This window comes from Oncorhynchus mykiss, chromosome 9 (assembly GCF_013265735.2).
Source record: "Oncorhynchus mykiss isolate Arlee chromosome 9, USDA_OmykA_1.1, whole genome shotgun sequence".
Lineage (NCBI taxonomy): Eukaryota > Metazoa > Chordata > Actinopteri > Salmoniformes > Salmonidae > Oncorhynchus > Oncorhynchus mykiss.
The window spans coordinates 14,051,940-14,068,879 of NC_048573.1; the positions used below are offsets into that span (position 1 = coordinate 14,051,940).

The following is a 16,940-nucleotide window of genomic DNA, read 5'->3' on the forward strand; positions in this document are numbered from 1 at the left end:
GCCGTGTCAACAGAGACTTGACGACAAAGGGAATCTATGTGTCAGTGTCCTTTCATTTGGTTGTTTACTTGGTTCTTCTATTAGATAAAAATGTAAAACCAACCAGACTTGACTCAGAGTCAGACTGGAATTTTTCCTGCGTAAGGCATGTCAAAAGTAAATAAAACTATATTTGGAAACAATGCGTGTGTGTGTGTGTTTGTGTGTGTGTTATTAGGTCACAAGGAAGTGGAGTTCTTGATAAGTAGACGAAGACAGGTATTTATTTTTGTTACCATGACGTGGGACCTGATATATATGGTCTCTGTGTGCCAAGCTCTGATTCACACTCGGTTGTATATCACGTCCTTGAAACAGTTGAATTCAACACTCGTCTAGCTGAAGTTAAATCAACCCGGTAAGCCATATTGAATGAACTACTTTCACTACTAACTATTTAACAGGCCTATGTTAATAACACTAACAAATAATTGTCAGTCACTAGTGAATGGAGGGAAGTGTTGCAGGAGAAAATGGTAGGATGATGATTTACTGGGAAAGATGGGTTGATCTGTGACTGTCTGAAGGTTGGAATTAATGAGTGTTGGAATAAATACATAGACACATGAACAGTATAAATGTTTGAGCTCCTCCAATCAGGGTGAGAATGTGTGTTTAGTTATATATGTTTTGTGTTTTGGTTTCACGGTCTGAGAAGTGTGTGTGCTGGTCGTTGTGGTTATGGTATCAGGAATCAAGGTAAAACCCAAGTGCAGATGGTGTGAAGTAACAATGTTTATCGTAACTCTGGAATCTAGAAGAAAAAGAAAGACACACCTATTTAGACGAGGTGCTGGCTAGCGGAGTAGAAAACTTGAAAATAAAAGAGACCCGCACACTCTAGGAGCTCAGATGCAAAAACTTAATTACCAACGTTTCGACAGCCAAGCTGTCCTCATCAGGGTACAATCACAAACCAAAAGACACAGGTGTCTGCAATCATGGGACAGACAAACGACAGGTCAAAGGAAGGCAGGGGTCGATAATCCAGGGCAGGAGCAAGGTACAGGACGGCAGACAGGCTAAGAGTCAGGGACAGGCAGAGGTAAGGCGGGCAGGTACAGGGTCAGGACAGGCAAGGCTCAAAAACCAGGAGGATGAGAAAAAGAGAGGCTAGGAAAAGACAGGAGCTGACAGGACAAACGATGGTAAGCTTGAACAAACAAGACGAACTGGCAGAGACAGACAGAAAACACAGGTATAAATACACAAGGGATAATGGGGAATACGAGCAACACCTGGAGGGGGGTGGACATATGGTGAAACTGATCAGGGCGTGACATGTGGGTGCGCTCGCTTCCATACCAGGCTGTGCGTCAGGCAGGGCTTGGTCCTTCCCGCCCTGGAAAATCCCTTTGGGCAGGGGGCTTCGCCATGCCGGCATCTTAGGCAAGTGGGGACGAGTGCTCCCACTGACCAGAGCACCCACTGACGCGAGCACCCATTCACATTGTCTTTGTAATGTATTTTTGTTGTTTTAATAGCAATAATAGTAATTGTCCTCAGTAACATTAGAAATTAGTGTTTAAGACGTCATGCTAGAGATATATAATAAATAGTCTAATACATAATTTGGCACCAAACAATTCACATGAATACTTGTTTTTTTTGGATGAAGTTCTCTTGAACAAGACTGGATATTTTTTTCAATATCTTCTAACATGGAGGCTCATGTGTGCTCTTATATTAAGATCATTCCAGGGGTTTTTCCCTGCCTTTTTATATGTTCAAATTATAGATTTGTAATTTAAACTGAATTATTATTACAGTGTAATTATGACTAGTTATATAGTTGTTACTAGTGTTAAACTTTCTGTATGAAAAAGAGAGCTTTAATGACAAAAGGTCAGAGTTTATATTTCCACAGGTGTTTGAGTTCCATTGTCTGTACTGCCCGGGAAACATTACCTATATACTGTATGTTTGTAGTTACAAAACGGCTATAAATCTCATTAGAAATATTATCATTTATAGATGTGTCTTTGTAAATTGATTAATTTATCCTATGCAAACTCTTGTTTGCTCTCTCTCTCTCTCTCTCTCTCTCTCTCTCTGTCTCTCTCTCTCTCTCTCTCTCTCTCTCTCTCTCTCTCTCTCTCTCTCTCTCTCTCTCTCTCTCTCTCTGTCTCTCTCTCTGTCTCTCTCTCTCTCTCTCTCTCTCTCTCTCTCTCTCTCTCTGTCTCTCTCTCTCTGTCTCTCTCTCTCTCTCTCTCTCTCTCTCTCTGTCTCTCTCTCTCTCTCTCTCTCTGTCTCTCTCTCTGTCTCTCTCTCTCTCTCTCTCTCTCTCTCTCTCTCTCTGTCTCTCTCTCTCTCTCTCTCTCTCTCTTTCTCTCTCTCTGTCTCTCTCTCTGTCTCTCTCTCTCTGTCTCTCTCTCTGTCTCTCTCTCTCTGTCTCTCTCTCTGTCTCTCTCTCTCTCTCTCTCTCTGTCTCTCTCTCTCTCTCTCTCTCTCTCTCTCTCTCTCTCTCTCTCTCTCTCTCTCTCTCTCTCTCTCTCTCACAGAGAAATGATGGGTTTTCTCTGCCTTTTCCTGTCTCTGACTGCTTTACAAGTGGAGGCTTTCAGTGGGGGAGGATCTTCCATTGCTTCTCAGTGTGGTTTAATGCTACCTGGTAATAGTTTTCATGGCAGCACAGGGCAGAGCTCTTCCTCACCATACACTGTCACTGTCAACCAGACCATCTTCCAGCCAGGAAACACCATCCAAGGTGAGTCACCGAGATGATGGAAACACACTATTGGGCTTACCCAATCCATACTGTTTTGGCTCAGATGAAGGAACGGAGTGGGAACAGTAATCTGTCTGGACATTTCTAATATTTTGTGAGTCAATTTAAATCAACGTTTTAACAGGGCTTATTGTGTTACTTTTTATTGTTACCTTTTATTTTTTGTCTACTTGGTAAATAGTTTGTTCTTCTTGAACTGCATTGTTGGTTAAGGACTCGTAAGTAAGCATGTCACGGTAAAGTCTACACTTGTTGTATTCGGCGCATGTGATTTTATTTGAGATAGACCATTTACCAGAATTGACCTTTGGCAGTCTGTCCCTGCTCAGACGTAAACTTTTCACATAGCATATTCCAGCACAGTTAATATGACAATACAAGATTGCTAAGAGGCAGGGAATCATGACTTAGTCCAAGGACATGTCATCCAGAGATTCAGCACTCAATTTCCCTTTCTCCATCTCTCTCCCTTTTTCAATTTCTCTCTCTCCCTTTCTCCCCCCTCTCTTTCTCAGTGACTCTGTCAGGAAACTTAACCTATAAAGGGTTTCTTCTGGAGGCCCATGAGGAAGGACAGAACAAGGCTGTGGGAACGTTCTCTCTGGGCAGTGGAACTGGGATCGTTCTTGTGCCTTGCAATGGGATCGCAGTGAGTTACTGTTAGGGTTGTAAAATTCCTGAAACAATCCCAGTTGGAGGATTCCCACCCTGCTCATACCCTCCTGAATCTGGAGATCCTCCAACTGAGATTTCTGGAAAACCTGGAACATTTTGGGAGAGTTTCTGGAATTTTGTAACCCTAGTTGCAATACAGCACAGGACATTCTGGCCATAGTCTTCACTGTTACCAATTTACCCACTGTTTTATTGGACTATATTGACTCATCAATATGTCAAATGAAACTGATTTGAGCCCAATAATAGGAGAGATTTTACTGGTCCGGCTACACAGTGCTGAAAAGTAGGGTTGCAAAAATTCCGGTAACTTCCCAAAATTCCAAGGTTTTCCAGAAATCTAGTTGGTGGATTCCAGATTTACTGCTTAAAACCTGGGCATTTTGGGCAAGTTACCGTTTTTTTCCAACCTTAAACAAGAGTTTGTTACCTTTACGTACTATAGCTAGAAACACCAATGAGAAATGATGAGTGCCTTACCTGCCATCAATGTACCAAGATCATTGTTCTCTATTGATTGACTTTACCGGTTGTTTTATTGTTAGGCCTCTGGGGTGAGTCAAAGCAACAATCAACCTAGATCATCAGTAACAGTCACCTGGACAGCACCATCCTCATCCTCATTGGGCAACATCATAGTCAAGTGAGTCTCTACTAGAGTTGAACATTTACAGTAACTTTCTCCAAATTCCCAGGTTCTCCAGAAATCCTGGTTGGAAGTTACTGGAATTTGGCAACCAAAGTCTCTGCTAAAACCATCACAAACACGACACAGTTATTTTTTACATGATTTTTCTGTAGGACATAACTGAAATCACATATATTTTGTCAAAAATGTTTGCAGAGGTGCCATATCTATTGAAAAATGACAGTACTGTATATCTATTTGTAGTATAAAAACATTTTGGTGCATGATCCAACGGCACAGACAACAGCTCAGCATCTAGATTTCATTTACCGTTGGTTGTGTTGTCGAAATGACCTTACGTTGATGACTTCCTCCAAACCCATTCAATTTTCTTTGGTGATTCAGTGTCATCACATAGATATTTGGGGTAGAAATTACGAGAAACAACGTTGATTAAACTAGTTTTACCCAGTGATAAGCCTCTAAATGTTTGCTGTGGGTTGCAAAATTCCAGAAACTTTCCCAAAACTCCCAGGTTTTTCAGAAATTGATGTTCTGCAGAATCAGGATGGAATGAGCACTGGGAATCCTACAACCATGGGATTTTGAAAAAAATGGGTAATTTGAGAACAGTGCAGGAATTTTGTGCAGTCTAATATTGGTACTATTATCCGTCTTCCTCTTCAAGGTCAACATTTATGCAGACCTCCAGTGTATTTTGGATTGCAGTGCCTAGCGTGACTGTAAACCGACTGTTCTCAACTGTCCCCACAACAAGAGCTCAAACAACAACTACAGCTCCTCCTACAACAACTACTGATCCTACTACAACAACTACTGATCCTACTACAACAACTACTGATCCTACTACAACAACTACTGATCCTACTACAACAACTACTGATCCTACTACAGCAACTACTGATCCTACTACAACAACTACTGATCCTACTACAACAACTACTGATCCTACTACAACAACTACTGATCCTACTACAACAACAACTATTGCTCAACTAAATCTCCATCCACAACAACCACAGCTCCTACTACAACAACTACAGCTCTCACTACAACAACTACAGCTCCTAACACAACATCTACTGGACCTATCCCAAACAGCTCTGAACAGCACAACTATGACTCCTACTGCTACATCTGCTACTCCAAGTCCTACTCCTATGCCTCCTACTGCTACATCTGCTACTCCTAGTCCTACTCCTCTGACTCCTAATACATCAACAACTCCAACTACTGCTACTGCTACAACTCCTCTTAGACTTACGGTAATGTCCTTAGACACAAGTATAGATACATAGTACTTGTACTATTTTAATTCAATTTAGCAGGCATTGTTGAGTGTTGCGCTAAGTGTTGCGCTAGTGTTGTGCTAGCTCTCAACATGAAAAAGTTTAATTTCATAGAAATTAAACAAGACCACTTTCTCTTTGTCACACAGGGACGAAAATGTTGTGCTTAAAGCCAAGGTTGTAACGAGTCGGCATGTATTTGAATCGTGACTCTGTGTCGCGTGAGAGGACGCAGGACAGAATATTCTGTTATCAGTATTATGAAGTGGTGCCAATTTTGTACTGTCACTAAGTGCTGAGATTTTCCTGGTCAGGCTGTATGTCCAGGGTTAGTCAAGGCCCAAAGTGTATATATGTCAAAACCCCCAAAAATCTGTATACAGTTCCTTCGGAAAGTATTTGGACCCCTTGATTTTTAAAAACATTTTGTTACATTACAGCCTTATTCTAAAATGTATTAAATCTTTTTTTCCCTCATCAATCTACACACAATACCCCGTAATGACAAAGCAAAAACAGGTTTTTAGAAATGTTCGCTAATTTATATCGGTTAAATTTTTTTTGAAATATCACATTTACATAAGTATGCAGACCCTTTACACAGTATTTTGTTGAAGCACCTTTGGCAGCGATTACAGCCTCAAGTCTTCTTGGGTATGACGCTACAAGCTTAGCACACCTGTATTTGGGGAGTTTCTCCCATTCTTCTCTGCAGATCCTCTCAAGCTCTGTCAGGTTGGATGTGGAGTGTTACTACACAGTTGGATGTGGATTGTTACTGCACAGGTCTCTCTGTCTGGGCCACACAAGGACATTCAGAGCCACTCCTGCGTTGTCTTGGCTGTGTGCTTAGGGTCACTGTCCTTTTGGAAGGTGATCCTTCACCACAGTCTGAGGTCCTGAGCTCTTTGGAGCAGGATTTCTTCAAGGATCTCTCTGTACTTTGCTCCGTTCCTCTTTGCCTCGATCATGATTAGTCTCCCAGTCCCTGCTGCTGAAAAACATCCCCCCAGCATGATGCTGCCACCACCATGCTTCACCGTAGGGATGGTGCCAGGTTTCCTCCAGACGTGACGCTTGGAATTCAGGCCAAAGTGTTACATTTTCGTTTCATCAGACCAGAGAATCTTGTTTCTCATGGCCTGAGAGTCATTAGGTGCCTTTTGGTAAACTCCAAGTGGGATGTATTGTGTATTTTACTGAGGATTGGCTACCGTCTAGCCACTCTACAATAAAGGCCTGATTGGTGGAGTGCTGCAAAGATGGTTGTTCTTCTGGAAGGTTCTCCCATGTCCACAGAGGAACTCCAGAGATCTGTCAGAATGACCATCGGGATCTTGGTCATCTCCCTGACCAAGGACTTTCTACCCCTGTTGCTCAGTTTGGCCATACCGCCAGCTCTAGGAAGAGTTTTGGTGGTTCTAAACTTCTTCCATTTAAGAATGATGGAGGCCACTGTGCTCTAGGGACCTACAATGCTGGAGAAATGTTGTGGTACCCTTCCCTAGATCTGTGCCTCGACACAATCCTGTCTCGGAGCTCTTCGAACTCATGGCTTGGTTTTTGCTCTGACATGCGCTGTCAACAGTTGGACCTTATGTAGATCAATTGAATTTACCACAGGTGGACTCCAATCAAGTTGTAGAAACATCTCAAGGATGATCAAGGGAAGCAGGATGCCCCCAAGCTCAATCTCGAGTCTCATAGCAAAGGGTTTGAAAACTTTTTTTTGCAAGGTATTTCTGTTTCTAATTTGTAATAAATTTACAAAACAACAACAACACTGTTTTCGCTTTGCCATTATGTGGTAGATTGATGAGGGGAAAACATTTTTGAGTACATTTTAGAACAAGGCTGTAACGTAGCCAAATTTGGAAAAAGGGAAGGGGTTTGACTATTTTTCCAATGCACTGTATATATATGTATATACAGTATATATAATAATTTTTTAAATTTGTTTTACGCAGAGTTTGAGAGAAAGAAAGCGCTACTCTAGACCAATGGGCTGCGATGTTAGAGATGACCCCAGGAAATGCACCTACATCTCTGTCACAACCTACCCTCCTTTCATAGTGGAGATTAGTGCACCTGCAGAGACACCTAAGGGATACCTGGGAATCATCACTGAAATGCTAACTAATCAAATCAAGGTACCACGACACATCCAGATTTCCTTATATCATTGTATTCGAAGGACAGCAATGAAGTGGTTAAGTTTAAGCAAGTATGTTTAGGGATTGGTTAAATAAAGGCAAGTAAATCTAATTTGTTAATGTTAGGATGGGATTCAAACCAGTGACCTTGTGTATGGCAACCCATATCAACCTTTTATAAATCAGATACTTAGACAATACAGGAACCTCTCAATTCATCACCAAAACATACTTCATTAATGATGAATATTGTTGATATTTTTTTCAGTTTGAATCAGTGATTGTGGTGTACGAAAGTGGAACATTTACTGTTCAAAACGCCTTTTACAATGGAGCCACATTTATCAACAACACACTAGTAAGTTTAAGCCTCTAGTGATATTACAAATTACATATACAGAGGATTACTTCTACTCGGGAGCACAAGACAGTCCTGTTTGAACTTCCATTATTTAATAGTTTGATTATTTCATACTTTTCTTTCAGGTGGAGGTGACAGACAAAGAACTTGCTTATGATCCTTATATAAAAATACTTCAATTGAACTTCATCATCCCTGATAATTTGACTCCATTTTTGCTCCAAACCTTGACCCTAACACCCAGATGTGTAATAGATACTGGTCTTCAAAAAGTGTTGTTTGTCCAAGGATCTGTTGAGGATAATGGTAAGATTCAAGAGTGCGTCTTCTAAAATAAATGCTTTTATGTCTACCATAAAATTCTATTTAAAATGTACATTTGCTGACTATGATAACACAACTGTTAATGCAAGAGTGCTCGTACACAAGCGTGCACACACGCACGCACACACACACACACACACACACACACACACACACACACACACACACACACACACACACACACACACACACACTTTAATGTCTACCATAAAATGCTATTTAAAATGTACATTTGTTGACTATGCTGACACAGCTGTTTTGCATATTGTAAGAGCACTTGTACACACACACACACACACACACACACACACACACACACACACACACACACACACACACACACACACACACACACACACACACACACACACACACCTAGGAAAGAGGAAGTGTTCTGTAACTTTGCAAAATGTGTTGTTCTTCTCCTGCAGGTGATCTTGGCTCTCCCTCCATTATACTTTTGACAGGCCTCTCCAGTCAGGTTTCCTCAAGCTGTAGGAAACCCCTTTTTCACAGTGAGTGAAGTCGACTTTTGGTCATTTATCACTTACTGTGGTCATTGTACACTGTGGTCATTGTGGACTGTGGTCATTGTGGACTGTGGTCATTGTGGACTGTGGTCATTGTGGACTGTGGTCATTGTGGACTGTGGTCATTGTACACTGTGATCATTGTACACTGTGGTCATTGTGGACTGTGGTCATTGTACACTGTGGTCATTGTACACTGTGGTCAGTGTACACTGTGGTCGTTGTGCAGTGTGGTCGTTGTGCAGTCTGGTCGTTGTGCAGTCTGGTCATTGTGCAGTGTTGTCATTGTGCAGTGTGGTCATTGTGAAATGTGGTCATTGTGCAGTGTGGTCATTGTGCAGTGTGGTCATTGTGCAGTGTGATCATTGCACACTGTGGTCGTTGTGAAATGTGGATTTGTGCAGTGTGGACATTGTAGACTGTGGTCATTGTGGACTGTGGTCATTGTGCAGTGTGGACATTGTAGACTATGGTCATTGTGGACTGTGGTCATTGTGCAGTGTGGACATTGTAGACTGTGGTCATTGTGCAGTGTGGTCATTGTGGACTGTGGACATTGTGGACTGTGGTCATTGTCCAGTGTGATCATTGTGGACTGTGGTCATTGTGGACTGTGGTCATTGTGCAGTGTTTACATTGTAAACTGTGGTCATTGTGCAGTGTGGTCATTGTGGACTGTGGACATTGTGGACTGTGGACATTGTGCAGTGTGGACATTGTAGACTGTGGTCATTGTGCAGTGTGGTCATTGTGGACTGTGGACATTGTGGACTGTGGTCATTGTGCAGTGTGGTCATTGTAGACTGTGGTCATTGTGCAGTGTGGTCATTGTGGACTGTGGACATTGTGGACTGTGGTCATTGTGCAGTGTGGTCATTGTGGACTGCGGTCATTGTACACTGTGGTCATTGTGGACTGTGGTCTTTGTCAACTGTGGTCATTGAACACTGTGGTCTTTGTGGACTGTGGTCATTGTGGACTGTGGTCATTGTACACTGTGGTCATTGTGAACTGTGGTCATTGTACACTGTGGTCATTGTGGACTGTGGTCATTGTACACTGTGGTCATTGTACTGTGTGGTCATTGTGCTGTGGTCATTGTGGACTGTGGTCATTGAACACTGTGGTCTTTGTGGACTGTGGTCATTGTGGACTGTGGTCATTGTACACTTTGTTGGCTGTGGTCATTGTAGGCTGTGGTCATTGTGGGCTGTGGTCATTGTGGACTGTGGTCAATGTGGACTGTGGTCATTGTGGACTGTGGTCATTGTGGAGTTTGGTCATTGTTCAGTGTGGTCATTGTGGACTGTGGTCATTGTGCTGTGTAACGTGATTGTGCTGTGTGACGTCATTGTGCTGTGTGGTCATTTTACACTGTGGTCATTTTGCTGTGTGACGTCATTGTGGACTATGGTAATTGTACACTGTGGTCATTGTGGACTGTGGTCATTGTCCACTGTGGTCACTTTGGACTGTGGTCACTGTGGACTGTGGTCATTGTGGACTGTGGTCATTGTGCTGTGTGGTCAATGTACACTGTGGTCATTGTGGACTGTGGTCATTGTACACTGTGGTCATTATGGACTGTGGTCATTTTGGACTGTGGTCATTTTGGACTGTGGTCATTGTGGACTGTGGTCATTTTGGACTGTGGTCATTGTGGACTGTGGTCATTTTGGACTGTGGTCATTGTGGACTCTGGTCATTGTAGACTGTGGTCATTGTGGACTGTGTTCATTTTGGACTGTGGTCATTGTGGACTGTGGTCATTTTGGACTGTGGTCATTGTGGACTGTGGTCATTTTGGACTGTGGTCATTGTGGACTGTGGTCATTGTGGACTGTGGTCATTGTGGACTGTGTTCATTTTGGACTGTGGTCATTGTGGACTGTGGTCATTTTGGACTGTGGTCATTGTGGACTGTGGTCATTTTGGACTGTGGTCATTGTGGACTGTGGTCATTGTGGACTGTGGTCATTGTTCACTGTGGTTATTGTGCAGTTTGGTCATTGTCCTTTGTGGTCATTGTCCTGTGTGGTCATTTTACACTGTGGTCATTTTACACTGTTTTCATTGTACAGTGTGGTCATTTTACACTGTTTTCATTGTACAGTGTGGTCATTTTACACTGTGGTCATTGTACAGTGTGGTCATTTTACACTGTGGTCATTGTACAGTGTGGTCATTTTACACTGTGGTCATTGTCCTTTGTGGTCATTGTCCTGTGTGGTCATTTTACACTGTGGTCATTGTGCTGTGTGGTCATTGTGCTGTTTGGTCCTTGTGCTGTGTGGTCCTTGTGCTGTGTCGTCAATGCGCTTTGTGGTCATTGTACACTTGTCATTGTAGACTGTGGTTTTTGTAGACTGTGGTCTTTTTAGACTGTGGTTTTGTATGCTGAGTTAATGGCAGTGTAGACTGTGGTCATTGTGCTGTTTGGTCATTGTGTTGTGTGGTCATTATGCAGTGTGGTCATTCATTGTGCAGTGTTGTCATTGTACACAGTGTGGTCATTGTACACAGCGTGGTATTGTGGACATCAGTCGTTGTACACTGTGGTCATTGTACACAGTGTGGTCCTTGTACACAGTGTGGTATTGTGGACTTCAGTCGTTGTACACTTTGGTCATTGAGCAGTGTGGTCACTATGCTGTGTGGTCATTGTACTCTGTGGTCAATGTGAACTGTGGTCATTGTGCAGTGTGGTCATTGAACGCAGTGGTCATTGTGCAGTGTGGTCATTGTGCTGTGTGGTCATTGTAGACTGTGTGGTCTTTGTAGACTTTGGTCATTGTGCTGTGTGGTCATTGTGCTGTGTTGTCATTGTACATTGTGGTCATTGTGCTGTGTTGTCATTGTGCTGTGTGGTCACTGTGCAGTGTGGTCATTGTGCATTGTGGTTATCGCTCAATGTTGTCGTTGTGCAGTGTGGTCATTGAACACTGTGGTATTTGTGGACTGTGGTCATTGAACACTGTGGTCATTGTGGACTGTGGCCATTGTGGACTGTGGTCATTGTGGACTGTGGTCATTGTGCACTGTGGTCAATGTGGACTGTGGTCACTGTGGACTGTGGTCACTGTACACTATGGTCATTGTGGACTGTGGTCATTGTGGACTGTGGTCATTGTGGACTGTGGTCATTGAACACTGTGGTCATTGTGGACTGTGGTCAATGTACACTGTTGTCAATGTGGACTGTGGTCAATGTACACTGTGGTCATTGTACACTGTGGTCATTGTACACTGTTGTCAATGTGGACTGTGGTCACTGTACACTATGGTCATTGTGGACTGTGGTCATTGTGGACTGTGGTCATTGAACACTGTGGTCATTGTGGACTGTGGTCATTGTGGACTGTGGTCATTGTACACTGTTGTCAATGTGGACTGTGGTCAATGTACACTGTGGTCAATGTGGACTGTGGTCGTTGTGGACTGTGGTCATTGTGGACTGTGGTCATTGAACACTGTGGTCATTGTGGGCTGTGGTCATTGTACACTGTTGTCAATGTGGACTGTGGTCATTGAACACTGTGGTCATTGTGGACTGTGATCATTGTGGACTGTGGTCATTGTACACTGTTGTCAATGTGGACTGTGGTCAATGTACACTGTGGTCAATGTGGACTGTGGTCGTTGTGGACTGTGGTCATTGTGGACTGTGGTCATTGAACACTGTGGTCATTGTGGGCTGTGGTCATTGTACACTGTTGTCAATGTGGACTGTGGTCATTGAACACTGTGGTCATTGTGGACTGTGGTCATTGTGGACTGTGGTCATTGTGCACTGTGGTCAATGTGGACTGTGGTCACTGTGGACTGTGGTCACTGTACACTATGGTCATTGTGGACTGTGGTCATTGTGGACTGTGTTCATTGAACACTGTGGTCATTGTGGACTGTGGTCATTGTACACTGTTGTCAATGTGGACTGTGGTCAATGTACACTGTGGTCAATGTGGACTGTGGTCGTTGTGGACTGTGGTCATTGTGGACTGTGGTCATTGAACACTGTGGTCATTGTGGGCTGTGGTCATTGTACACTGTTGTCAATGTGGACTGTGGTCATTGAACACTGTGGTCCTTGTGGACTGTGGTCATTGTACACTGTTGTCATTGTGGACTGTGGTCATTGTACACTGTTGTCAATGTGGACTGTGGTCATTGTGGACTGTGGTCATTGTACACTGTTGTCAATGTGGACTGTGGTCATTGTGGACTGTGGTCATTGAACACTGTGGTCATTGTGGACTGTGGTCATTGTACACTGTTGTCAATGTGGACTGTGGTCATTGTACACTGTGGTCATTGTGGACTGTGGTCATTGTGGACTGTGGTCATTGTACACTGTGGTCATTGTGCTGTGTGGTCATTGTGGACTGTGGACATTGTACACTGTGGGCATTGGGCTGTGTGGTCATTGTTCACTGTGGTCATTGTGCAGTGTGGTCATTGTGCAGTGTGGTCATCGTGCAGTGTGGTCATCGCACACTGTGGTCATTGTACACTGTGGTCATTGTACACTGTGGTCATTGTCCTTTGTGGTCATTTTACACTGTGGTCATTGTGGACTGTGGTCATTGTGCAGTGTGGTCATTGTACACTGTGGTCATTGTACACTGTGGTCATTGTCCTTTGTGGTCATTTTACACTGTGGTCATTGTGGACTGTGGTCATTGTACACTGTGGTCATTGTACGCTGTGGTCATTGTGGACTGTGGTCATTGTGCAGTGTGATCATTGTGCTGTGTGATCATTGTACAGTGTGGTCAATGTGGAATGTGGACATTGTACTGTGTGGTCATTGTGCAGTCTGGTCATTGCACTGTGGTCTGTAGGATATAATGCTTTTGAGGCTGTTGATGACCACTTGACTCAACCAGTAGGTGTCAGTGTTGAAATGTCCTTTTGAAAAATAACCAGAATTTTCTTGTTTGTTTGTTTGTTTTTCCAGGCCTGTTGATGACGTTGGTCTGTTGGAACCTCTTTAACCTTCTGCCTTAAATCTGCCGAACTTCCAAAGGAGAACTTTACATCCAAGTTCAACATTTTATTGATTTGGCTATTTTTGTTCAATAACAGTGTATTTTGTTATATACTGTAGTCGTGCATATTTATTCATTTATTTTGTATTATTTGTTGAAATGTACATAATATTTATTTTTATGTATTTATTTCACCTTTATTTAACCAGGTAGGCCAGTTGAGAACAAGTTCTCATTGACAATTATGACCTGGCCAAGATAAAGCAAAGCAGTTCGACACATACAACGACACAGAGTTACACATGGAGTAAAACAAACATACAGTCAATAATACAGTATAAACAAGTCTATATACGATGTGAGCAAATGAGGTGAGATAAGGGAGGTAAAGGCAAAAAGGCCATGGTGGCAAAGTAAATACAATATAGCAAGTAAAACACTGGAATGGTAGATTTGCAATGGGAGAATGTGCAAAGTAGAAATAAAAATAATGTGGTGCAAAGGAGCAAAATAAATAAATAAATTAAATACAGTAGGGAAAGAGGTAGTTGTTTGGGCTAAATTATAGGAGTATTATAGAGTGTAAAACTATTCCAATCCCAGTATTTAATTGTCAATGCTAATGTACATACGTTAATGAATGTTTTTGTGTCCTGAAAATATGATTTATTAAGATATTTTACACATATATGTATCTGATCCGTAAGGGTATTCGCTCCACTAGGAGCTGAAAGTACAAGTTAAGTTCTTCAAGAATTTGATATGGAACTGAGCATTGGGTTTTGAATGCCTCTAGAAAACCTTAAGCCATAGAAGTGAAGAAATGTGTACTCTTATGCAATAACACTGTCCACATATATTTTGAATAGAATGTATGCTCCCTTACCTTGTATTTCGGTATTTATTTGGCTGTGTTTACACAGGCAGCCCAATTCTGAAATGTTTGTATTAATTGGTATTTTGACCAATCAGATCAGCTTTGAAAAAATAGCTCTGATGTGATTGGTCAAAAGACAATTTAGTGGAGAAAAAAATAATCACATTTGGGCATCCTGTGGAAACGCAGACATTGTGATGGTAACACATTTACAGGTAGACCAGAGAAGCCATATCCTTGATTGGCAGATGAATCGAAATGCTGATTAGAAGCACCTGCTTCTCACCGCTTACTCACCTGTCTTCCCTATAATACATTTATTTAATTTTTTTATTTATCTGTTATTTTACCAGGTGAGTTGACTGAGAACACAATCTCATTTGCAGCAACGACCTGGGGAATAGTTACAGGGGAGAGGAGGGGATGAATGAGCCAATATACTGTTTCTGTTTGAAAAAGTTGTGAACCTAGAAGGCTGTTAAGCCTAAACTGCATGCTATCATGTTGTAGTTAAAATAATAACAATATATAAAAAGTGAACTAAGCTTTATGCTTTTTGAATGCGGACCCATCACACTTTCCAAGTGAAGAGGTGTAAAAATGAGCTTTTCTAGTCATATTTTTATAAATAGAGTTGTAAGTAACATTGAAAATATGCTTCATGATTTTGTGGAATAGCATAGCCAGGGTTGGGAATGAGGAGGACCCATGGATGTAGACAGATATAACTTGATTTAGAGTAAATCAAATCAAATGTATTGGTCACTTACACATATTTAGCAGATGTTAAGGCGGGTGTAGCGAAATGCTTGTGTTCCTAACTCCAACAGTACAGTAGTATCTAACAATTCACAACAATTCACACAAATTAAATATTAGAATGACCAATGTCAGTGTGGCATTGACTAAATTCTTTAGAATAGAATACAGTGTATGCATTTGAGATGAGTAAAGCAGTATGTAAACATTATTAAAGTGACTAGTGTTCCATTACTAAAGTGGCCAATGATTCCATGTCTATGTATATAGGGCAGCAGCCTCTAAGGTGCAGGGTTGAGTAAGTGGGTGGTAGCCGGCTAGTGATGGCTATTTAACGGTCTGATGGCCTTGAGATATAATCTGTTTTTCAGTCTCGTGGTCCCAGCGTTGATGCACCTGTACTGACCTCGCCTTCAGGATGGAAGTGGGATGAACAGGCCGTGGCTCGGTTATTTGATGTCCTTGATGATATTTTTGGCCTTCCTGTGACAGCGGGTGATGTAGGTGTCCTGGAGGGCAGGTAGGGTGATGAACTCAGCAGACCGTGCCACCCTCTGGATAGCCCTGCAGTTGCGGGCAGTGCAGTTGCCGTACTAAGCGGTGATACAGCCTGACAGGATACTCTCAAATGTTCATCTGTAAAAGTTTCAGAGGGTCTTAGGGGCCAAGTCAAATTTTTGCTGTTGCGCCTTCTTCACCACAGTGTCTGTGTGGGTAGACACACTCAGATTGTCAGTGATGTGTACACTGAGGAAGTTGAAGCTTTCCACCTTCTCCAATGCAGTCCCGTCGATGTGGATGGGGTATGCTCCCTCTGCTGTTTCCTAAAGTCCACGATCAGCTCCTTCGCATTGTTGAAAGGTTATTTTCCTGACACCACTCCGCCAGGGCCCTCACCTCCTCCCTGTAGGCTGTCTCGTCATTGTTGGTAATTAGGCCTACTACTGTTGTGTCGTCTGCAAACTTGATGATTGAGTTGGAGGCGTTTGTGGCCATGCAGCCAAGGGTGAACAGGGAGTACAGGAGGGGGCTGAGCACACACACTTGTGGGGACCCTGTGTTGTGGATCAGCGAAGTGGAGGTGTGGTTTCTTACCTTCCCCACCTGGGGGCTGCCTGTCAGGAAGTCCAGGACCCAGTTGCAAAGGGCAGGGTTCAGACCCAGGGCCGCAAGCTTAATGATGAGCTTGGAGGTACTATGGTGTTGATTGCTGAGCTATAGTCAATGAACAGCATTCTGACGCAGGTTTTCCTATTTTCCAGATGGGATAGGGTCATTTGCAGTGCTATTGGGTTGGTTAGCAAATTAAGTGGGTCTAGTGTGTCAAGGTAAGGTTGAAGTGATATGATCCTTAACTAGCCTCTTAAATTACTTCATGATCACAGAAGTGAGTGCTAGTAGATGCAGGATTTCAGCAAACATGATGTGGCTTGAAAAACTGCTTACATTAAATTATAGTCATTTATCAGACACACCTTTTCAGAGCAACTAGATTTAAGTGCCTTGCTTAATTAAGGACACATCGACAGATTATCCAGTGGAGTCATCATTGTGCGTACACACACACA

At 42.6% G+C, this 16,940-nt stretch overlaps 1 protein-coding gene across 1 annotated transcript; it reads left to right on the forward strand.

The window, feature by feature from the left end:
• Positions 1–303: 303 nt before the first annotated feature.
• Positions 304–14,997, forward strand: LOC110531541 (putative GPI-anchored protein pfl2). The gene is made up of 10 exons (XM_036989193.1): positions 304–397; positions 2,541–2,746; positions 3,283–3,416; positions 3,988–4,085; positions 4,759–5,356; positions 7,348–7,530; positions 7,802–7,891; positions 8,020–8,200; positions 8,650–8,733; positions 13,706–14,997. The coding sequence occupies exons 2-10, from the start codon at positions 2,545–2,547 to the stop codon at positions 13,753–13,755; spliced, it is 1,620 nt and encodes a 539-aa protein (XP_036845088.1). The 5' UTR covers positions 304–397; positions 2,541–2,544; the 3' UTR covers positions 13,756–14,997.
• Positions 14,998–16,940: the final 1,943 nt, after the last annotated feature.